Source organism: Polyodon spathula, chromosome 4, assembly GCF_017654505.1.
Source record: "Polyodon spathula isolate WHYD16114869_AA chromosome 4, ASM1765450v1, whole genome shotgun sequence".
NCBI classification, from domain to species: Eukaryota; Metazoa; Chordata; class Actinopteri; order Acipenseriformes; family Polyodontidae; genus Polyodon; species Polyodon spathula.
In genome coordinates this window covers 60177473-60202692 of record NC_054537.1, presented here as the reverse complement: position 1 = coordinate 60202692, position 25220 = coordinate 60177473, and the positions used below count along the sequence as shown (strand labels likewise).

General features: G+C 38.9%; 1 protein-coding gene across 4 annotated transcripts in view; it reads left to right on the top strand.

Annotated features, from left to right (window-relative positions):
• LOC121314699 (tyrosine-protein phosphatase non-receptor type 3-like) overlaps positions 1-25220 on the top strand; it is a 154571-nt gene that overhangs the window by 114741 nt on the left and 14610 nt on the right. For all 4 annotated transcript variants that reach the window (XM_041248224.1, XM_041248223.1, XM_041248226.1 and 1 more), the window contains 4 exons: positions 14145-14235; positions 14602-14669; positions 19258-19404; positions 22979-23107. In XM_041248224.1, coding sequence (XP_041104158.1) covers positions 14145-14235; positions 14602-14669; positions 19258-19404; positions 22979-23107 — 435 coding nt within the window. The remainder of the gene's footprint in view (positions 1-14144; positions 14236-14601; positions 14670-19257; positions 19405-22978; positions 23108-25220) is intronic.

The window sequence follows — 25220 nt, the reverse complement described above, 5'->3', positions numbered from 1 at the left end:
TATAATTGTCACTGATAGAGCTGGTTGTAGTATCCACTTGTCCCCAGTTACAGAAACCGGTCTGGAGCACACTCCAGTAGATCATTTACATTTTGAACAGTTCAATAAGGTGAAATACTTGATATCTCATTAAAACCAATCTTTTATTGACATCCATTTGTTTTAAAAAGCGTAGAAAGTGTTTTGACACATCAGTGTCTTCATCAGGTTACAAACTATCAATGCTAGCAACACCACGATTCATTGTGTTATATATTTTTTGTCAATTAGCAATTGTATTATTGATTGTATGATCATTAATTAGCTAACATTTAAGTTAACAATCAAAAATGTAAAAAAAAAAAAAAAAAAAAGTCAAACTATAACAACATACAAGGAGAACACATTCAACATTCATTCGACAGTACATCTCGGCTTCATTACAATTAGATGTTAATGAATACTCTTAATAGAGTTCAGTTCTAGCGTCTCATTGAGACCAGTAGGTTCAACCGTGTTTAATGTGTGTATCCAGAAGCATTCTCTTTTTAATAATTGGTTAACAATATTGCCACCTCTTACTGATACTGTTAACCTTTTCCATCCCTATAAAGTTAAGGTTCGGCGAAGATCTATGATTGAGTGATTTATAATGTCTGGCTATTGCATAATCTCTATTATTATTCCTTAGAGCCGTTTTATGTCCTGCAATTCTGATTTTAAGATTACGTTTCTGTCATTTCTTTCACATTTCAAAAAGAAAAAAAAATACCAGGCTTAGTCTGTCTGTACTTGTCAGGATGTCCAAGTTTGGTCAAATGTAACAGATTTGATATGTTTGTGCAATGAAGCCTATTACAACTAAACCTATATAGACAGACCAAAATCCCTGCAAAACAAATTCAGAGAGCTAGGAAGGAAATTAAAAGAGAAAACCAAAACTGTGGTATTTTCTGGTATACTACCCGCACCTTGCAAAGGACCATATGGACAGCTGGAAATAATAAATCAAAACCAATGGTTGAAGACGTGGTGCACACGGGAAGGCTTCACCTATCTTGATCATTGGACCACTTTCTACAACGAGGACTATCTGTATAGACGGGATGGACTGCATTTAAATAACAAGGGAACTAGTCTACTTGGAGAAAAGATCCTCGAGCAGGTTCGGAAGCATTTAAACTAGAAAGGAAGGGGGGAGAAATCAACAAAAAAACAGAAGGGAGACCGCATCAAAACAAGAACAACAACTCGGGTAAGACAACCATTAAATGTATTTATCTAAATGCTAGAAGTATCAGAAACAAAATTCTAGAACTTGAAGCTACTGCACTAACAGGTAACTATGATGTGATAGGTGTTACAGAAACGTGGTTATCTGAGAGTGATGGGGACGAATATAATATTTGTGGGTATACACTGTATAGGAAAGACAGGCAGGACAGACGAGGAGGAGGGGTAGCGCTATACATAAGAAACAGTCTTGAAGCCCAGGTGTTAAACCTGGACAAAGAAAATAAAACCGAATCAATATGGGTCAGAATAACAGACAAAAATTCAAAAGGCATAATAATAGGAGCATGCTATAGACCGCCAGATTCAGACGGTGAGCACAATAATCTGTTATACAATGACATTAGAAATGTGTGTAGCAAAGGAGAAGCCATACTAATGGGGGATTTCAACTTCCCCCAAATAAAATGGGAAAACCCGGTGGGTAGCACGAAGGATGAAATAGAAATGGTGGAAATGACAAATGACTGCTTCCTAACACAATTTGTGAAGGCACCCACTAGAGGGGAGGCATGCCTTGATTTAGTCTTTTCAAATAACGAAGATAGAATAACTAAAACAGAGGTCAGAGAACCACTGGCAAACTCAGACCACAACATGGTCTCATTTGAAGTGTTTTTTAAATCCTCAAAAGTAAAGACTAAAGCTAAGGTTTACAATTTTAGAAAAGCAAACTATGAAGGCATGAAACAGAGACTAACAGAAGTAGATTGGAGTAAAATAGAGAAAACACCCACAGAAGAAGGATGGTTGTTCTTCAAAAATGTAGTACTAGAGGCGCAAAACAATTATATCCCTAAAGTAGACAAATCTAAATGTAAAACTAAATTGCCAAAATGGTTTAATAGATCAATTAAAAAAAATATTCAGCGAAAAAAGGCACTTTACAGAGCATTAAAAAAGGACCAAAAAGAAAGTACACAGAAAGAGTACACAGAACTGCAAATGCAAGTCAAAAAGGAAGTTAGAAAGGCCAAGAGAGAAATAGAAATGAACATTGCTAAGGGAGCTAAAACCAATTCCAAAATGTTTTTCCAATATTACAACAGCAAGAGAACATTCAAAGAGGAGATTAAATGTTTAAGAGATACAAATGGCAAAATCGTAGAGGAAGAAAAAAAAATAGCAAATATATTAAATGATTACTTTTCACAAGTTTTTACAAAGGAAGATACTGACAACATGCCCCACATGTCATCCAGTTCCTATCCAGTTTTAAATAACTTTAGCATAACTGAGGCAGAAGTGTTAAAGGGACTAGGAGCTCTTAAAATAAACAAATCCCCTGGGCCGGATGAGATCCTCCCAGTAGTACTCAAAGAAATGAAAGAAGTAATTTACAAACCGCTAACCAAGATCATGCAGCAGTCTCTTGACACAGGGGTGGTACCGACAGACTGGAAAATTGCAAACGTAATACCGATCCACAAAAAGGGAAACAAAACTGAACCAGGTAACTACAGACCAGTAAGCCTGACTTCTATTATATGCAAACTTATGGAAACTATAATAAGATCCAAAATGGAAAATTACCTATATGGTAACAGGGTACTGGGAGACAGTCAACATGGTTTTAGGAAAGGGAGATCGTGCCTAACTAACTTGCTTGATTTTTTTTGAGGATGCAACATCGATAATGGATAATTGCAAAGCATATGACATGGTTTATTTAGATTTCCAGAAAGCTTTTGACAAAGTCCCGCACAAAAGATTAATTCTCAAACTGAACGCAGTTGGGATTCAAGGAAACACATGTACATGGATTAGGGAGTGGTTAACATGTAGAAAACAGAAAGTACTGATTAGAGGAAAAACCTCAGAATGGAGTGTGGTAACCAGCGGTGTACCACAGGGATCAGTATTAGGTCCTCTGCTATTCCTAATCTACATTAATGATTTAGATTCTGGTATAGTAAGCAAACTTGTTAAATTTGCAGACGACACAAAAGTAGGAGGAGTGGCAAACACTGTTGCAGCAGCAAAGGTCATTCAAAATGATCTAGACAAGATTCAGAACTGGGCAGACACATGGCAAATGACATTTAATAGAGAAAAGTGTAAGGTACTGCACGCAGGAAATAAAAATGTACATTATAAATATCATATGGGAGATATTGAAATTGGAGAAGGAATCTATGAAAAAGACCTAGGAGTTTTTGTTGACTCAGAAATGTCTTCATCTAGACAATGTGGGGAAGCTATAAAAAAGGCTAACAAGATACTCGGATACATTGTGAAAAGTGTTGAATTTAAATCAAGGGAAGTAATGTTAAAACTGTACAATGCACTTGTAAGACCTCATCTTGAATATTGTGTGCAGTTCTGGTCACCTCGCTATAAAAAAGATATTGCTGCTCTAGAAAGAGTGCAAAGAAGAGCGACCAGAATTATTCCGGGCTTAAAAGGCATGTCATATGCAGACAGGCTAAAAGAATTGAATCTGTTCAGTCTTGAACAAAGAAGACTACGTGGCGACCTAATTCAAGCATTCAAAATTCTAAAAGGTATTGACAGTGTCGACCCAAGGGACTTTTTCAGCCTGAAAAAAGAAACAAGGACCAGGGGTCACAAATGGAGTTTAGAAAAAGGGGCATTCAGAACAGAAAATAGGAGACACTTTTTTACACAGAGAATTGTGAGGGTCTGGAATCAACTCCCCAGTAATGTTGTTGAAGCTGACACCCTGGGATCCTTCAAGAAGCTGCTTGATGAGATTTTGGGATCAATAAGCTACTAACAACCAAACGAGCAAGATGGGCCAAATGGCCTCCTCTCGTTTGTAAACTTTCTTATGTTCTTATATAAAGCATCTGGATAAAGACAGTGGAGTAAGTGGATAAACAAATCCTTTTGAAGCATACAGCAGTAATGCTGTGAACAGGATGGCTGCCAAAGCAAAGGGATTTGACAAATTAAACACATTGTTGTACAAAAAAATTGTCATGTTTTCTGTATTAAGTGTTAATAGTTTTAAAATAGCTTTTCTTATTTTAGCACTAGCTGGGTTATGTTATCACTGCCCCACCCCCCACCCCTTCTTCTGCCAAAGATATTTGAACTTGTGTGTCGTACTTTTAGTTTGTAATGTGCAGATACCTTAAAGGCCGCGTTATAGATTAAAAGTTTCTGTTGCTTCCTGGTACATGATGATTTCATGTGTTGTTCAGAAGCACTCCAGTGGTATCAAGCCCCCCTGCTAGGTACTAAAACAAAACTCGTCTACAATAGCTGGAAGCTACTAGAGACTGGAAAATGCTGGCAGATGTTGGACAACAGCTTATTTTCCCACCTGAGATTGGCTCTACTAACCTTCGACCTGATGTTGTCTTGTGGTCTGGATCAGCATGCCTTGTTCACCTAGTAGAGTTAACAGTGCCATGGGAGGATGCTGTGGATGAGACATATGAAAGGAAGAAACTTTGGTATGCTCAAATAGCTGCTGAAGCAGAGCAGCGAATATGGAGAGTCAAGGTTTACCCAGTGGTGGTTTGTCGAGGATTTGTGGCACACTCCTCAACCCAGTTTCTCAGAGACATTGGATTCAGTGGTCCACAGTTGCAACGGGTAGCAAAAAACTTACCTGAAGCAGCAGAGAGGAGCAGCAACTGGCTTTGGTTGAGACGAAAAGATTCTGGTTGGGGACCTCTAGCATAGTAGAAAGAAAGCAACGTCGACGTAGTGGAAGGGAAATAAGCTGGGCTTACCTGACTGGGGTGCGGAGGGGGTGATGCTGGGACACCAGAATCACTGTCAAGCCCTCTTAAGGTGTCGTGGGCTAATCGATGAAACCACAAGGATGGCAGGTGCCCACTTGAAGACCCCAGAGAAGTATCTTGCTCGGCTCGGTGCAGACGGTTGTTATGCTGATGCGCTAGGGAGGCCACACTGTGGTTGATCCCTGGAGCCAGCATTGTAGCCATTGTGTGTGTACTGATGTGCCAGGGAGGCAAAATAGGCTGATCCCTGGAGCCAGCATTACACTTCAGCCATCAACACCAGGCAGAAGGATATCTGCATCATCAGATGGAAGGAAACGCAGATGGATCACATTAGTTTACAGTAAAAAATGTTTTTTTAAAAGCTATGTTTTAGTTGGTGCTTATCTTGGTGAGAGCAGAGTCCAATAACAGCGTAACGTTTTAACACCTACTGTCATGTAATAGAAATCATGAAGATCTGGGTACATCCACTGACTGCTGTGAATAGTGCAGCTAGCGATGAGGTAAAGACCTTGTGACAGCCTGGAGAGACAGCTGACAGGAGGAAATAGACCCCATTGGGGCTGGCAGGGGTTAGCAGTATCCAGCTCTGTGTTTTCAAATGGAACAGGATTCTGGAGACACCCGCCCAAGACTTCTAAGAAATTTAAGAGAAAAATGCCCCTAGAGTCTGCAGGGGCGGAAGGTTTGGAAACGGATATGAGAACGGAGAGTATTTTGCAAAGGACTAGCTCAAGATCTGCAGTTAGCAAAGACATGGAGCTTCCTTCCTTCCTTCAGGATTATGTCTGTGGCTGGAGCAAAGTGGCAATGGTTATTCATCAAGGGAGAATGAAATGTTTGAGGGAGAAGGGACAAGGACATTGCATTGATCAGTACTTTTTACAAAGCCAGTCAAGTCAGTCAAATGAAATCGAGCGACAGGAAGCAAACCACAGTTCACAGGATATCAGCACCCCTGTCATAGATGAGAGGAGGACTTGAATGTGAACATGGTCATATGAACCAGCGCAAAAGAGAAAATAACCTCAACGGGCACAAGCCTGGAGTTTAATGTCCGAGAGCTTCTGAGAAAACACTGTGGGACACAGTAAACCCTGAATCTCTGTTTTGTGTTGGAAAGGTTAGGTGGAACAGTCGAAAAGAAGCTGCATAATTTTGGGGATACCATCTATCCACATGGAAGCGGGAGGTTTGGAGTTGAAAAAAGAAAGGAGAAAGTACAAAGTTTTCCTGTAAAGTCTAGACGACAACAGGAGATTGAACGCTTAGAGAAAGGAGGCAGCTGAGGAAGCAATGGAGGAGAGCAGAACAAGCTCAATCTATTTCAAAGGGTCATAATTGATAAGACTGCAACATTGTGCAGAGCTGAGCATGTACTGAAATGCTGCAAAAAGGAGGAGCGTGTGAGAACTAACTTTATAAGCAACTAAGTCTGAGCATTAGAGATCTTGAGGAAACTCTCATAGATTAAAAAAGGCAGGAGCATATGTCGATTCCTTCAGACATCCCACCTATCCATCAGAATACCAAATGGAGGACTGAACACCTAAGTGGAAAGAAGTAGAGCAAGCTGTCAAAAAGGCAAGGGTTTAATGAAGTTCTGTACAAAGTTTACAAGAGTACCCCTGGTGTTCTACGAATCCTGTGAAAATTGGTGAAAGTAGCATGGGAAAAACAGGTTGCACCAAGAGGTGAGGTCTTTATAACGAAAGAAAATGTTTCTACGAGTATCGGTCATTTTTGTTCTATTTCCCTGTTAAATGTGGAAGGCAAGATTTTCCTCAGCATTGTTGCACAGAGATTGTCAGCTTACCTATGAATAACTGCTTCATTGACGTTTCAGTACAGAAAGACAATATTCCAGGTTGCTCAGGATGTTTCGAGCACGTCAGTGTGATCTCTCTGGCAGCAAATTCAAACAGCTAAAAAGAAGAGGAAGGAGCTCTGTTTTGACATTCTGGATTTATCTAATGCATACGGTTCAGTACCACGGGATCTTCTTTGGAAAGCATTTGATTTTTTTTTCAGTGCACCGAGGTCAATAACAAACTTAGTGAAAGCCTACTTCAGAGATTTGCAATTTGGTTTTTCAACTTCAGAATTCACCACTACATGGCAAACTAATCAATAACATTGAATGGGCACGAATGCAATTCAAGCCCACTAAGACCATTCAAGCCCACTAAGTCATCTCTGTAATTAAAGGTAAAGTAATGGATAATAGGTTCTACATTAACGGTGAGGCAATACCAACAGTGTCTGAGAAGCCTATGAAAAGTCTTTGGAGATGTATGATGGTGACCTAAAGGACACAGTTCATGTAGGAGAAGTGAGACAGTAAGCAGTGCAAGGGTTGAAGAATATAGAGAGCAGTGCTTTACCGGGCAAACTTAAACTCTGGTGCTCTCAGTTTGGTCTTGGTCTTCCTTGACAACAGTAGAAAAGCTGGAATCGTTAATCGGTTCATACGTCAGGAAATGGTTAGGAGTTCCACGCTGCCTCAGCAGAGTGGTACTGTATGGTAAAGGGATACTGCAGCTGCCAGTCTCGGCTCTAACCGAGGAGTTTAGGTGCACCAAGGTTCGATTGGAAATGGCATTGGTAGAGTCACACGACAAATGTGTGAGGGAGGCAGCACCTGTGTTGAAAACTGGAAGAAAGTGGGCGGCAAAGGCTTCTCTCCGTATCAGTGATGTCATGGGGCAAGTACAGCATGGAAGAGGAGGCCTTGGTCTCAGTTCAGCTCCTCCTACATGGCACAAAGCAGCCCCATCTCAACGGAGGAAGCTGGTAGTCAACGAGGTGCAGAAGCAGGAGGAGAGGATGAGGTGTGTAAAGGCAATTTCCAAGGCCAAGCAGGGAGAATGGATGAGATGAGAATGTTTGGAACAACGCAAGATCGGCTGGAGAGATCTATGGACAGTGAAACACAGCAGTATCAGTTTCTAAGAGAACACTCAGCTACTAGAACAACCTTTTGGTGAAACTGATTTTTCCCATTGTAAATGGTCCACCTAAGGAGCAGGAACTTTGCATAAAGGTAACACCTTTTTTGTGCTGCTAATGATTTGTTCACAATTGATACATTACATTTTTGTAACCTGATAACTCATCATCATCAAACGTTAATTCAAGTGGTTTGTTCAATCTTTTTATTGGAGTGTCTTGAGGAACACTGGTTTGTTTATTCAATCTTTCCAGAACCAGTCATTTAGCATTGCCTCGTTGTGTATTCTGATTTCCACAAGTGCACCTCATCACTACAAAATGGCATGTAAACAAGCGGCAAAATGTGCTGCTGTTTCTCTTGCAACAAAAAGTTAGAAATTGTATGAGCTCTTGAAAAAAACCTTAATCAGACACAAGTCCCAGAGCAATTTGGAGTTTCCCATTCTGGTGAGTTGCTTCACCATTCTGTTAAATAACTGTGTGTGTGTGTCTTGAACAGTGCTTCTGTACATGTATTCATAATTAATCTACAGCTGCTGCTGCTGCATTTTTTAACGTGCAAGGGTGCTATGTTAATTTATTGTGACAGTTTATTACGTTAGTTTGTCTTACTTTATTATTATAGTTTATTAACATACACTGGTCTATTGCTTTTCTCTTAATATTCTGTTAATTTAATATGTTGATGCATGTGCGTCATGACAATTAACATTTATTTATTGATTTATAAATAAATCAATAAGTGGTCAACTGAGTCTTAGATAACACTTCGGCTTAGGGTACGCTTCACTTCCTTTCTGAGGGGTGTTCTCTTAGACGGAGATGACTATAAAGAAAATTGCATCACCTGTCGGTTCTTCTGGGGAGTTTTCTCTAATGTAGTTGACGCAAACCCAGTATGACACAAATGGTAGATTCCATTCTGTGTACAAGATATAGCATATACTCTTTGCATTCAGAACATACAGTGCCGTGAAAAAGTATTTGCCCCGTCTGATTTTCTGCATTTTTGCATATTTTTGACACTGAATGTTATCAGATCTTCAATCAAAATTTAATATTAGATAAAAGGGACCCTGAGTGAACAAGTAAAACAAATGTTGATACTTATTTTATTTATTTATTAAAGAAAGTTATGCAACACCCAATGCCCCCGTGTGAAAAAGTAATCACCCCCTTAGACTCAATAACTGGTTACCAAATACTTCCTGTAATTATTGATCAGTCTCTCACAGCGCCGTGGAGGAATTTTCAACCACTCCTTCATGCAGAACATGCCTCAATAAGGTGACATTTGTGGGTTTTCGAGCATAAACTGCTCGTTTCAGGTCCTGCCACAACATCTCAGGGTGGTTTAGGTCTGGACTTTGGCTAGGCCATTCCAAAACTTTAAATTTCTTGTTCTTCAACCATTCTTATGTAGACTTGCTTGTGTGTTTCGGATCATTGTCTTGCTGCATAACCCAGCTACGCTTCAGCTTCAGCTCATGGATGGATGGCCTGACACTCTGTTGTAGAATTTTCTGATACAGAGCAGAATTCATGGTTCCTTCAATGATGGCAAGTTGTCCAGGTCCTGATGCAGCAAAGCATCCCAAATCATGACACTACCACCACCATGCTTGACCGCTGGTATGAGGTTCTTGCTGTGGAATGCAGTGTTTGATTTTCGCCAGACATAACGGGGTCCATGTTGGCCAAAAAGTGCCACTTTTGACTCCGATGTCCATAGAACATTGTTCCAGAACTCTTGAAGATCATGCAGGTGCTTTTTAAAATGTGTATTTTTATTTAGGTACGAGTATTGCACAGCACTTCACGTCCAGGTAAAATGAAATATGTGAGCATGGGCAATTGCACTTCATTAATTTACGTGCAGTTGTACCGAGACTCCAATTGAATGATTGATTAGCAATCGAGTCTTGGTACAGCGGCATAAAAGCAGCATGTTTTCACTCACTCGGGGTTGTGTGTTCGGTGAGTGAAGAACAGATGGGGAGAAGGAGAAACAAAAACAGAAGTAAAAGTAAATTTTATTTAGCTCACTGTGTTTGTCTGTTCAACTGCTGTTTGTCCGTGTTTTGTTTAGTGTTAATTCGTTTTGTTTGTCTGTTTATTTTGGCCTCAAGTGCCGTGTGCTGTTTTTGTTCAACCTTTTATTTTCTGTTTGTTCATTTATTAGCAAGCGCTCAGCTTCACCAAACCTCCATGTCTCTCTGTTCTGTGTGTTACTCTTCCGGGTCTGACGTCACCACTCAGCCAGCCTTGTGACGGTGCCCGAGTCCCTGCCGATGAGAAACATCCCCATAACATGGTGCTGCCACCACCATGAATCACAGTAGGGATGGTGTTCTTTGGGTGATGCACTGTGTTGGGTTTGCGCCAAACATAATGTTTTGCATTTAGGCCAAAAAGTTCAATTTTAGTTTCGTCAGAGAACAAAACTTTTTGCCACGTGGCTACGAATCTCTTGAGTGTTTTTTTTTTTTTTCTTTTTTTGCCTACTTCAAACGGGATTCACGGTGGGCTTTCTTGAGTAATGGTTTCATTCTCGCCACCCTACCATACAGGCAAGATATGTTGAGTGCTTGGGATGTTGTTATTGCTATTGCTGTCACATGCACACTTTGACCAGTCTTGGCCATAAAAGCCTGTAGCTCTTGCAAAGTTGCCATTGGCCTCTTGGTAGCCTCTCTGATCAGTCTCCTCCTTGCTCGGTCATCCAGTTTGGAGGAACGGCCTTATCTAGGCAGGGTCTTGGTGGTGCCATACACCTTCCACTTCTTAATAATCGTTTTGACCGTGCTCCAAGTGATATTCAAGGCATTTGATATTTTTTTTATACCCATATTTTGAAGGCGATTGGTTATACCTGTCAGCTAAGTTAGGTTTGCTATTACAAGGGGGGTGGACACTTATCCATCCAAGCTATTTTAGTTTTTATTTTTAATTAGTTCTCAACAAATTTCTAGAATAATTTTTTTCACTTGGAAGTTGTGGGGTAGGATGTGTAGATAAATGAAAAAAAAGTATTTTAATGCATTTTAATTCCAGGCAACAAAAGGTGAACATTTTGAAAGGGGGTGTAGGCTTTCAATAGGCACCTTTTCGTGTTCAAGGTGGGGTTGTCTTGGGAATGACCTCATCGCAATGCAGAAAATTCACTGAACCCGAGCCCAATCTGAAGAAGATCATCCGGAAACGCAACCTAACTTAAGCAGCGAGCAGCAACGTCACCATGCGATTCGGTTTTCCAATTAAAGCTACAGTACCACATTAGTTGCACAGTACATAACAGAGTACCATCATTTTTACTGCATTCAGAATAAAATAACACATCAAATAGCAACCACAATATTCTACATTTGTTTAATTCTAACAAATAATAACATTAAGAAATGTAGCACACACAATTGTTTCAGATATCATTTAAGTTAGGTTAAAACTGAGTAATAAATTCCATTTAGACTTTTCTTTCCTGTTTTAATTGAAAAAAATACATTTGACCACCCTAATGGTTCATTTGGGCAGCTTTGGTGTACAGCTAAATGAGAGGAACTACACCAGGCTAAATCCCATGAGCAATGGCTATTTTCCTTTTGCTTGAAGGAGAACCATGGTTATGGTAAACAACCCTACGTTTTTTTCATTTGACACGGCAAAGAGTGAGTGAGAAATACACTCTCAGCTTGATTAACAGTAGCCACCAAACACTTATAAACATACCCTGTAGACCCTGATATTGAAACATCAGAAAGCTTGTATAACAAAGACTACTACGCGGCAATTTGATTCAAGCATTCAAAATTTTATTGACAATGTCAACCCAAGGGACTTTTTCCTCCTGAAAAATGAAACAAGGACCAGGGGTCACAAGGGGAGATTAGATAAAGGGGCATTCAGAACAGAAAATAGTAGGCACTTTTTTGCACAGAGAATCTTGGGAGTCTGGAATCAACTCCTCATTAATGTTGTTGGAATTGACACCCTGGGATCCTTCAAAAAGCTGCTTGATGGGATTCTGGAATCAATAAGCTCCTAACAACCAAATGAGCAAGATGGGCCAAATGGCCTCCTCTCGTTTGTAAACTTTATGTTCTAAGATGGAAATGTTATAATCACTTTTCTGTTTCTGTGTCATGTAAAATATAGACTAGGGTGATGTGGTAGTCCATATTCATATTGTTAGAATATTTCGAAATGTATGGTACTTTCAGTGGAGAGATATTGAGCACAGAGTTTAGGTGGGGTATTTAGGAATGCAGGGTCTGTTTCAATAAATTGTAGATTGATTAGAGGGAGAGCAAATATGACCATTTATGGGCATTTTTGAAGGTTCTCTGTTATGGGGTTACATGGGGGGATGGGAGAATCCCAGAGATAAGAGATGCAAAGGAATGTGAGGGGCCTTGATTGCCTGTGTGGTGTTGGTGAAGTAAAGGAATGTTTGTGAGGCTTGGAAACTTAGCACGTATACAGGTATAGTGAGGAGGGGTCATAAATGACATCATTAAAAGGGTGTGTTTTGGAATCTACAAAACTGAAGTGAATGCATTGTCTGGTGCCCAGTTCTATCAATCTCACTGCAGCCCAGAGTGACGCAACTCTGTTCAATGCAATTGTCTATTCTACGCTATACCAATAAACATATATAGTTGACAAAACTAATATTGTTTATCAGTTTCATTATTTCTTGCATGTGTAATATACAAGCTGCTTTTCACCCTCTCAAGGTCAGAGTGGCCAATAAGAGTGTATATTGCAGGGGTCTCAAACACGCGGCCCGCACAGCGCTGCAATCCGGCCAGCTAAATAGTTACAGAAAAGTAATTTAATCTGGCAGTGTGATAATATTGTGGGGGGGTGGGGGGGTGGGGATTAGTGTTGCAGCAACAGCTTTTTCAGAAAGTGAGAAAAGCCAGAGGCAGCAGCTTTGGCAAGTTATGTGCTGAGTGAAATGATTGCTAAGTCTGGGAAGCTGTTCACTGATGGTAAATTTATTAGACTGTATAATCAAAGTGTCTGAGGTCATATGTCCTGACAGGAGAAATGTTTTTAGTAATATTAGCCTGTCTGCAAAAAAGTTAATGGATGAGATTAATATGCCTCTATCAGAGTTTGAGGACACAAAATGGATGATGGATCGTGCTTTCCTTGTTGATATCACCCAATAGTTGTATAACCTAAACCTGAAGCTACTAGGTCCTGGTCAGCTTGTAACAGCAGTGTTTGATCATGTGAAAGCATTCACAACTAAACTGAAACTGTGGAAAAATCAAATTTCTCAGAGTAATCACACTCATTTCCCATCAAGCAAGTCACTTCTGTAAGAGCTGGACATTGAAATGCAGTTCAGTGGTGCTGAATACGCTGCTAAAATTGACCTGCTTTTGGAAGAATTTGATCAGCTGTTTGCAGATTTCAGAAAGCAAAGAGTAAGCGTCCAGTTGTTTGCTGATCCATTTTTAGTTGATGTGGAAACAGGACCAAGTGATTTACAGATGGAGCTCATTGATCTTCAATGCAACACACCTCTGAAGAATAAATTCAAGGAAGCCCAAGGAGATGTCACACAGTTCTTCAAGCAGCTATCACCATCTTTCCCACAGCTTTGCAAAAGCTTCAGAAAAAACATGGCTCTGTTTGGCAGCACATACATTTGTGAGAAACTTTTTTCCACTATGACTATAAACAAGTCAAAATACAGAACAAAATTATCTGATGCACACCTTGCTGCAATCCTGAAAGTTTCAACTACTCAGTCACTGAGGCCAAACATCAACAGACTTACAGAACTGAAGCGTTGCCAGGTGTCTGGCAAACAGTAAAAAATCTTTGGCAATCCCAAATTGTAGAAAAGTTCTATGACAGTTCAGTGTAATACTTCATGAAAGAATTTTTTTTTTTTTTTTAGACCAATACCATCTTTCGTGATGTCATTGGCCCTACATTAGGATTTCAGGGTCAACATTGCCCCACATGTAAATTGAGTCTGAGACCCCTGGTATATTGGCTTGTATCATACAGCATCGTAAACGATATTCTACTCTGTGTGTGTGTGTGTATAATATATATATATATATATATATATATATATATATATATATATATATATATATATATATATATATAATCACTTTGCTTCTAAACACTGCAAATACTGTATAAATAAATGCAGCATTGGGTTTTCTCTCTTGACAGCAACTGTACAGAAAAAAACCTGGGATGACCATTGTGTGTGCAAAATTACCTCAGAACATGGACAAGAACCGTTACAAGGATGTGTTGCCATGTAAGTACAGTACACTGTTTCTGTGAAAACAAACCCAGTTCAAACTAATGTTGCAAGCTTTTTGTGCTTTTAGTAATATTTCTGCATATTTTGAGACATGTCAAAACCACAGGGATTATGGATAGAGACTGGAAACCAGGTAAAAGAGGTTTTAAATCTCAGATATGTCATTTTTTTGGGGCCAATTCCCTTAGTTATGTCCGTGGATGTGCAGACTTGGCATCGCATATTGTCAGAATTTATAGTAACACTGCAGTTTGCTTTAGTATCATTTCCCTTCCTAATCTAAACACTATCAAACTTTTTTTTTGGTTTGTTTTTTTAGTGTGTATTTTAAAGTTGTTGTTTTTTTTCTTGTTCTAATAGATGACAATACCAGAGTTGCTTTATTAGTTGGAGAAGAGGATGATTACATAAATGCCAACTTTGTTAATGTAAGTTTTTATTATTTTATTTCTTTTTAATATCTTGTCCTGTGTTTTTTTTTTTTTTTTTTTTTTTTTTTTTTTTTTTAAATGTACTTTCTTTTGTAATACATACTGTGAACTGTGCGAGTGGTGTGGTGAATAAAACAATGTCCAAACAGTTACGTTTCCCAAGAAAATGTCTGTGTTTTAACAAAACAAAACAAGTGCAATCCTCCGTCCGGTAATTACGTTCTCAGCACAAGGCAGCGTACCAACGTAGCTGCTTCCCCTTTGTACCCGTACACTCCTCCCTGCAAACAACCCGTCGCCATGGTTTCTCCAATAGAGGGCCGTCCTGCAGCTGCTTGTTATGGAGTCGTTCCAGGTACTTGCAACTACTCGCCCCTCCTAATGTGGTCATCTTCCGGTTTCCACCTACCATCAAGGTGGTCCATCTAGGAGGCAGCATACCACTGTCCTTACACGGCATCCTTTCTTGTTGGGACGGAGATTTGCAACATTGATTCTTTTTCTCTCACACGTGTAAATAATTCATTGTCGTCATACAACCTCAAATGTAAAAAAAAAAAAAAAAAAAAAAAAAAAAAAAAATTTGATTTGGGATGTAACAATAATATATTACTATCATTTTCAAAAACTATTGACTGTTCGGAATGACTAGGTTTCTGGTTGGGATCAGGGCACAAGATGATAACACTGGTTCTGACCTCAGCTTGCAACCAGAGCAATCTTGGTATTTAAATTACTATACAATTACTGTTGCACTAGACATTTTACAGAAATATAAAAGTTACGTTTTAAAGAAGTCTAAAAATAAAAAAATAAAAACATGTCTAAAACTGATAGACCAATTAGTTCATTGATCCAAGATGACACTGCTGCATGTGACACCAGGCAAACCGTATCCTAGCAACCTAGTCTATAAAAGTTTGTTCGAAACACTGAAGTGAGAATAATAGATGTCCCAACCCACTTTTATCAGGGTGCACCTGCTACACATCTGCCCTGAAAGAACGAAGAGACTAATTCTGTGACTGCAGCCCAAAATTCAAGCAGACCACCAAGCTTCGGGATAGTTCAGAGTTGCCCAAAACAGTTCATAGGGCCAAAAAAGTATTGAAAATGATTTCAAGTGATCCAGGAAGATAGGAAACACTGCAGCAAGGTCCAACACATCTAACAGGTATTACCATAACCTGTGGATGTGATACTGGCTTTTTAAACTAGGTGTCAGAAAATCATGATTATTGGGATTATTTTTAGCCGATGACATAGCCAACCCTACATTTAGATCATCTACTTCTAGTATAGTACATGTGCATCCTAAGTGGCAGTTGTAGGTACCTATGTAAGGACTGGGGAGGTTGTTTATGCTGGGATCAGTGACAATGAAAGGTGAGTTAAAGCACCTTTGCACATCTCTGTGGAGTTCTTATGTGTGTTCCACAGACTGGAGAGAGACATTGTTAGTATTTTTTCCTTACCAGGGTCCGCCATGTGGGAAAAATGCTGGAAATACTGTACATTATATATATAATATATATATATATATATACATACTATATATATATACATATATATATATATATATTATATGATATATATATATATGATAATATATAAAAAAAATGTTACCAACTACTAAACAATAAATACTGTAGTGTAGAATCTAGTAAAAATCAGGGTCTTGTTAGAAAAGCTAAGTTACCTTGAAGATCAGGGAAAGTTTATTTTATTTTATTTTTTGGAAATAATTCTTAAGAGCGTGCAAATTAAATGGCAAAATGCAATTCAACTGCTTGCACTCTGATTCGGGCAGAAAGTGAGTGGTGATGCAGACACGGCTCATAAAGCTTCTGTGCTGTCAGTTTAACTCAGGCTGTCAGTGGCAGAGAGCGGGAATTTGCAGAAAAGAAAGTATTCCGCGACCTTATCTGATGGACAAGTCAGACGAAACTGATAACTCAGTGTGGTATATGAGTTTCAGGGTGTAGAATTTAAATGTAATTAACGGAACGAGTATCCCAACGCCGGTATGTAGCATCCCAGAGACAAGACTGCACCATCCTTTCTGGGCAGTGTAACAGAGTGAGGTGTTACGTGTGTGGGTCATCACTGAATAATACTGAGGCAGACGCAGCGCTTTGAGTGTTTGCACGCTGCACATATGCGCATATTTAATTAACACAAGTGCTGACACTAGGGTACCAACAATGGTAGCACTAGTGTCACATTTAATAAAGAAAACAAAGCTAAAAATAAAAGTTTGCCACACAAATGGTGAGCGCTAGTCCCACTGAAAGGAACATCCAGTTCCAGGAACCTACTTCTGTACACAGACCCTCTGTATACACTGTTTGGGATCAACCTCTCCTAAACTAACTTACTTCTGGGCTCCCAGAGTCCCGACATTCTCACGGCAACGTTAATTGGCCTCGGCTGGGCAATGCCTTCACGAACACAGTCTTGCAGTTAAAGGCTTTTATAGTAGTTAATCCTGTGGGGCGGACACTCTCCTTGATATCAACAAAGCTTAGAAAGGTAACTCGAAATTCTCCTGTCAGGACACTGCACTCTGGCGATCATATTATCGTTAATAAAACTATGAATAACCCTCTCCCTACACTGAAATCCTAACCTTAAGGTCAGTATCCTATCCTATGGTACCTTTGTAAGCACTGCGCTTAACTGCTCAATTTGTTGCCCAGCAACGTGTCTCCTGTTCTGCGTCCCAGCTGCACACATTTGCGCAGGAACCAGCAACAGCGCCCTCCCTGTCACAGCAATCGTCTACAAGTGTAGCAAGCATGAGTATAGATCTTGGGTACAGAAATGCGTACAGGTTTTATCCCTGGCTCGTCCTTGCTCTTTTACTGTTTGTACTCTGTAACAATAACAAACGAAAATGTAGCTCAGGTAAACTATTAATTTATTAAGCTACCATTACAGAACACAACATAATATAAAATAAACTTATAATGGGACAGTCTATAGATTTAGCAAGGGATGTATTTACGTTTCATACAGATAAATAAATAAATGCTGGTGCAACAGATGCTTTCACACCAAAGCATTTTCTTTGTCATAAGAAAATGTTACTGTGTAGTTACTGAGACTCGATAGTCCTGTTTTTATTTTACATTTCTGTTCCGTATTTTTTGTCAACTTTTGTTAAAGGCCCAGCAAAACATTCATATTCTGAGGAGTCTATGCCATCGCTTACTACTAATGTGTGTATTAATAAACAGAGGGCACATATTTTTTTTCTTTTATTTTGTTCAGAATTTTTCAAACAAATCGGGGACTTTTGTATTTTGTCCACTGCTGGCAGTCTTGAAATAGCAGAGTACATTTTGCTTTTATGTATTTTTTGCCTTTGGTAATGCTGCACCAAACAAAACTGCCTATTGTGCAGAATAAACAGTTCTCAGGTTCTTGTAACAATAGAAATAGTGATGTACTGTGTGTACTGTATGTATTTCCAGTCTTATGAGAGAGGGTTCATGTTAAGGAACCATGATACATGGAAACCCAAAGATGTTTGAGTCTGTTGAACATAGTGTGTTCTAAATTGAACTGTTTGTTGATATGGAGATGCTCGAACTAAGTGGGTTGGGGACACTTCATACCTGGTACTCATTTCCATACATGTCCACATATCAAATGACTTACAGGGAAAAATGTGTGAGCTCACAAATCAATTTTTTTTTTTAGCTCCCTCATTGATGGCTGTTTTGAACTGTATGCACATACAAGTAATTGAGCTGTTTTTATTTTATTCCTGATGCCTTTGTTTGATTGATTAAAATAACTGCAATGCTTTCCCCCAGCAATGAAGTATTTGACCCATTATTAACGTTAAAACGTACAGTGAAAATACTGTGAAATGAAGCCTGTAAAAATGTGATTTGTAAATGTTTAGGGCAGTGGTATTAAGATGCACTACTGTTTGGATCATTAACAAAGACCCCCCAACATGTTGTTGAATGAGAAATGCTCTACTGAGTCTGTTATCTTGGAATTCTCATAATGGTTCCCTCTAGCTAAAAATAAATAAATAAACAATCTATTTAATTCTGGTCAACTTAATTAAAAGTATCCCAATTAGCACTAACATTGGACTACCTAATGTTACTTTAGGTAAGATAGTCCAAGATTTATTTATTTTTTTCAAAACCACATAAAAGGCAATTCCTCTAAACTGTATGTAAAGTGGTTCTTGTCTTGAGATGTACACGGTGTGGCACATTGAGCTCAACAATGTGGCTCTTTTACTCAGAGGTGATGCATCCCATTTAAGGCTGTTATGAGTTTTAAAAGACAACACCTATTGATAGTGTGGAAAGAGTTGGTAGGGTGAAAATGTAACAAAATGAATGTTATGTTTTAAACATGCAACATGTTTAATGAGCACAAAATCTACTGAAGCTTTGTCTTGGTGCAATCTGGTTAAACCTTATTCCTGGTCATTGGTATGACTCTTTAAGCCAAAATATTTTGACATATTCCACTAAGTAAGGTATACTGTGGAGGGTGCATATTGCGTAAGTACATGGTTTTCATTGCCTTGTCTGTTTTTCCCTCCCCTTTTCAGATGACAATCCCATCAGCCGGCATTGTTAACAAGTACGTGGCGAGCCAGGGCCCCCTGCCACACACCTGCTCGCACTTCTGGCAGGCTGTGTGGGAGCAGCACTGTGCCGTGATCGTCATGCTCACCACTCTTACAGAACGAGGGAAGGTGAGTCCAGTACACCATACAATCACGCAAGCAGGAACATGGTCCACTGTAACTTTACACTGTCATTTTGTGCTTTTCCCATGGTTATACTATAGTTTACCATGGTTTGTAATATGCATTAATATACTTCTCTGTGTTTTACAGTGCTTACCTATGCTTTACCATGCTTTCACTACTATATTAAAATATTATAAGGGTATACTTTGGTATACACTTTCAGCTGTGAAAATGTTATTGTGCACCATGTTAAGATTACTATAGTGTGTCATGCTGGTAGCACTTCTTGTCATACCCCATACAGTTCACATGAAAATGTTTTAAAAAATAATAATAAACTCTCTAAATGAAGGTAAGTGGAACTACCTGTGGAAGGTACAGACTGTATGTAGCAGATCAAAATTCTCCTAAAAGGCAGTAACAGGGAATATCTATTATGCAGAAATCTGCCATAGCAAATTACCCAATGCACTCATCTCAGCAGAGGAAACCAGCCAAGCTGAGTGTTTGTTTCTGCTCCACATCAAGTGACATTACGATTAGAACCAATTAATTATCAACTCACCACATAGGAGACATCAGAGAATATAAGACTGAATTAAAAGAAAAAAGGTGGTTAAAAAAATATAAATGGAAAGAAACTGAACCCCATTCCTATCTTCCAATCTACCCTTGTATCTGAATCCTGTATCCTTGCTATGTGATTGTAAAAGAAACATATACCTGTTTTAAAAAACACAATGATGAAGATTTAGAAAGATCAGCCTGCTGCTATCGGTCCCCTGTAAATGTTCTGTGTTACGCTCATGGTTGATCACATTAAGTCCTGCACGATTGTGCAGTGAATTAAAAAGCTCTGTTCAGCTGCCAGCTTTGTGTGAAGCAGTTGGCACAGGCCATCTCTCGAACAGCTTTTTAGGTTCACAAGGATCAGTGCTGTGTAAAAACAAGGTGAGATATTCATTTCCTGGATGAGGTAGAAATAATGAAATCACAAAAAGGTCTACAATATTTAATGGTGAACAAAAGATTGGATTGAACAAATGTAACATTTATAGGTAGTGTTTACCCTTTCTTCATTAAGAGCTGTGCATGTATTTTAGCAAGAAGGTTGCTGGGAAACAAGAAGACATTTTTTCTGCTGGGAAGTGACAATTCACTGCAAGAGCCATTGTTAAAGCAGAGCTGTTTCAAAGCAACTGTTTCATCTATATGATCGATCAATTGGAAGGATATGTACGTTTTAATTTATTTGAATTCTTCATTATTATTGTAATTATCAGTCTAGACACTACAGGAAACAATATGAGGCAGAGCTATATGTACCTTTCCCTTAAAATGATTTGGCTGTTGGACTCTACATGTTCATTAATTTATGCACAGTAAATTCTCAGTTCTTCTATTACAAACATTCTGCAACAAACAGTGCAGACACTACTCCCCCTCCCTTTGCAATAATCTGTGTATTGTGTGCAATAACTTTTTATGTACTTTATTTATAGGTGACACTCTAAATAATGGCAAAAGATAGTCAAAGGGGGTCTTATTAGGGCTGAAGCAAGTGGCAGTTCATAGTTCCGTTTTTTTTTCTACATTTATTTGCATGTCCAAAACAAGCAAAGCAGCACCAATATTCCTATTTGTTATAGAAACACCAATATTCCTGTTTGATATAGCAGCATCAGTATTATTATTTGATATAAAGCACCAATATTCCTGTTTGATATAGCAGCACCAGTATTCCTTTTTTAAATAGCAGCACGAATATTCCTATTTGTTATAGCAACACCAATATCCCTGTTTGATATAGCAGCACCCATGTCCCTACAGAATAATTACGATATGTAAGAGCTAAAATATGTTCAAAGAGTACAGAATAGGAGACAGGCAATTACAGTCCTGGCTGTATCCTATATAGGCATGTACAGAGGTAAAGAGGTTAAAAACGAATGATATTGGGCTGCAAGGCTAAACGGCCTTGTTATCCCCCACTCAACCCACCCATGTCTCATGATAGCTATTACAAACCTCTTTCAGTGTTGCCTCCCAAACTAGCCTCTGCAAACTTTTTTTTTTTAAATATTCAAGCCAGCTTCCTGTCTGCTGTGTGGCTGTAATAGAGTGACTAAATCAAATATACAGCTCTTGTAAGTTAGCAAAGCTTCTACTTGGTAAAATAATTTTCTGTGTTTGTGACTCGCATACACAAACAAACAAGTCCTTGGACAGATATGACTACGTCCAGACGAGAACTGGAATCAAGGTATATATATATATATAATTTTAAAAAGGAAAACTGCGGTGTACCATAAGGTGCAAAATCAAAAAGAAAAAGGTAATGTAGGCAAAAATTTGAATAATTGATAAATCAATTATATCAGGATGTTTCTGACTACAAGTCATTCAGCTGGGTGGAAAAAGCAGTTTAAACAAGCTAATAAATAATAAAGACCTGTAGGATAACACAATGGGCAGTATTTAAGAAAAAAAAAAGTGTTACTGTATTGTGTAGGCAAAATCCATGTCAATGATCTTGATCACATTCCTAGTGCTTCACTGCGTGTTCTTGGTGCCTGTTCTTCGTTCTTGTCTGGATAAGACAGTGTTAAAAGCCAAGAACACATTGTAAATCACAATCACCCAAGGAAACTTGTGATATCTAATATGCTGTTTTCTATACCAAGATTTCAGTTGTATAATTCAAATAAAATCTACAGTAGATCTAGAGTCAGTTGTCATATAATGTATGTATCCAGTGTTCAGATATGCTACAGTTGCATTGTTGGTAGTAACATTACACTGGTTGCAAATAACGGTATATCATTTTGGCAATACATCAAACTTTCCATAAGGTTACAAATGGTTAAAATAAGTGATTAAATCTCATTCATAAGTATAGAAAGTATAGGCTACAATATTTTCATAATTACAAATGTTGAATTATCATGGTAGTCTTTAAGAAATTAACCCTGGTCCTGAACACTCTACTCTGTATCTGCTAAATGTATGTTTCAAGGTGAGTTATATAGTATTTCATTAATTTTCATTTGGAAAAAGAGGGTTTTAATTAACTCCTGATAAATGATGACAACTAACACAGATTTGTTTTTAACTTCCAACGCAAACAAAAGAAATAGTCACAAGAAGCACTGCTCTTTAAGAAGTTAACATTATTTTCGGAAAAATAACAATTATTAAAAATCAATAATTTTGAAAATCACATTAGGACAATTATTTAATAACGAAATGGTGATAACGACCGCTTGACAATCCCAAATCAATGTGAAATACCAATTTCTTGATTAACACTGGAGTTGTCATTTACAAACTTTTGAAAATCCTCAAGGACTGAGCTCAGAAAGTAGATGCAAGAAGTTTCTTTCTGGTTGTTTGTTTACTAATATAATTAAAGGTCTATTAAACACTCAAGTTCGATTTTTAGTTTTATAATATTAACATAGAATGTAACTGGGGGATGAGTAGATGCTTTGAAAATGTGTGCTTTTTTGATCTTTTTTCTTTTTTTTTTTTTTTTTTTTTGTATCTACCAATTTGCTTTTTATTGTGCTTCTTTTAGCCAAAATGTCACCAATACTGGCCTGATCCCCCTGAGGTTAAGGAATATGGCAACTTCCAGGTCTGCTGTCACTCTGAGGACTGTAACATCGCCTATGTCTTCCGGGAATTGACAGTCACCAACAATGAGGTACAGTTTGTTACCATTTAAATGTGTTTATTTGTTTAATAGTTTTTACATTGCTTGATTGTGCTCCATGCTCTAAATGCAAGACCAGGAATATAATGTAGTGAAGAGATGTTGAATATGAGCTTTACCTCAGGAAGCATGGTGTCCTTTGCTGACATTGTAAAAAATGTATTTAATTTCATCGACATTGTGAGCTGCTCATTATGCGACCTGTTGTTGTGTTCTGTGGACTTGTCTAGTTGTTGTACTGTATGTGGAGGATGTTTTAATACTGGATGATTTCTGTATCCCAAAATATCAAATATTTAAGCTGGTCCTAAACTAGAGATAACATAACATTTACATTATGCTTCTGAAGAAGGTGGTCATAGTCCTAAGTACTTTATTTTAAAACAACCGTTGGTTCTCTTAGTAATTTTTAGAAGCAGCTGTGATGACTCAGTGCTTGGGCTTAAAACAATGGATGTATTGCTAAAGCAATAAGCAGCAAAACAACATTTAGTGTGCTTGTATATTTACATACCACGAGTGGTGGAAAGGCATATAGCAGTTGCCTCGACCATTGGTGTGTCAAGGCATATAACAGTTGCCTCCTGTTATGGAGAGCCAGAGGGGACAGTGGGTTGATTCCTGGGAGGCAAAGAGATCCATGTCTGTTCTCCTGAGCCTCTCCCAAATGAGGCTCACCACTTTAGGGTTAGCCTCCACTGTGAGGCACTGGGATCGTCCTTGAGAGGTGGTTCACCACCCAGTTGATCATCCCTAGCATATGTACTGCCTGCAGTGAGAGGAGGTTCTCGTGTGTCTAGAGACTAGGTGACGTGAGGCCGCCCTGGTGGTTGATGTAAGCCACCTCTTTTGTGTTGTCTGTACGGTCAAGCACATGTCTTCCTCGAACCTCCTGCAAAAAATGCTGCAAGGTTATTTAAACATTTATTTGGAGACTGTGCCAAGGGGGGTTCCACACCCCCTGCCATTCCACACAGAGCCCCAGTGGCGCCAACATCCCTTCTGGTGACACTGCCCGGCGCTACACCAAGGCATAGATGGGCAGGCTGTTTGCACCAAGAGCATGCCTTTAGACAGTGGAAAGGCATGGACAGCATAGACCTGGAGTCCAAGCACACTCCTATATAGGAGGTTGTCTGAGTAGACAAACTGCAGAAATAAATTCAAGTGCAATAGCCAATATGTACAGCATTTTTATTCAATACATTAGTATTTCAAACACCTTTCTACCATCCCATGACCACTGTCTTGTTTACATTCTGTGAGGAAAAGAACGTTATCTGTGAACTATGAATCATTGACACTGCACAGAGCGAGGTTTCTAACTCTGTGTGATGAACTCCACGTGCAGAGTGAACTCCCAGTCTCCATGTTGCTCAGGTCAGGAAAAAAAAAATCAAACGATCTCTTCCCCAGAGATCCTTCATATAATCTTTTTTGGCGCCAAAGTACTATCCCTCCTCTGTATAACCTCCCACATCCTTTAGTATTATAGTCCAAATTTCTCCTGCATATTCTTGGGTCTGGACATAGTTATAATTGCGCTTTATTTGCTTTATGTAGTGCTTTTTGGTTTCTTTTTCTCCTTCTAATAGTTTATGTTGTTTTCTATCTGTGTGTTATACACATGCCTTCTGTTTGTTCAACTTCTTGTTTTAGAAATGTATGTCTATTGTGTGTTGACATGTCGGACACAAAGGGGAAGGGCTCTTTCGTCCCCAGTTCCACAGTCTGAAAGAACCCACTCTTTATCCTCAACAACAACAGCAAAAAGACCAAGCAGTTCTAGGGAGAAACAGAGCATGTCTCGCCTGAAAAAGAGAACTGAAAAATCCAAATACACCAGAGACAGCAGGGAGAAAGACGTGCTTCCTAAAACAGTGACGGACATTACTGAAATTCCAACAGCGTCTACTCAACCAACTCCTGCACAGATATCAATGCCAACAGTAACCAAAAATGTTTTTTTCCCAGTGGCTGCAGGAGTTTGAGAGCTAAAGACAGGCTCTGCCTCCCCAGCATGTAGACCAGGTGGTAGTTTCTGATACCACAACAACATGGGGTGCACAGGAGCAGGATTACTCTGCAGACAAACACTGTCTGG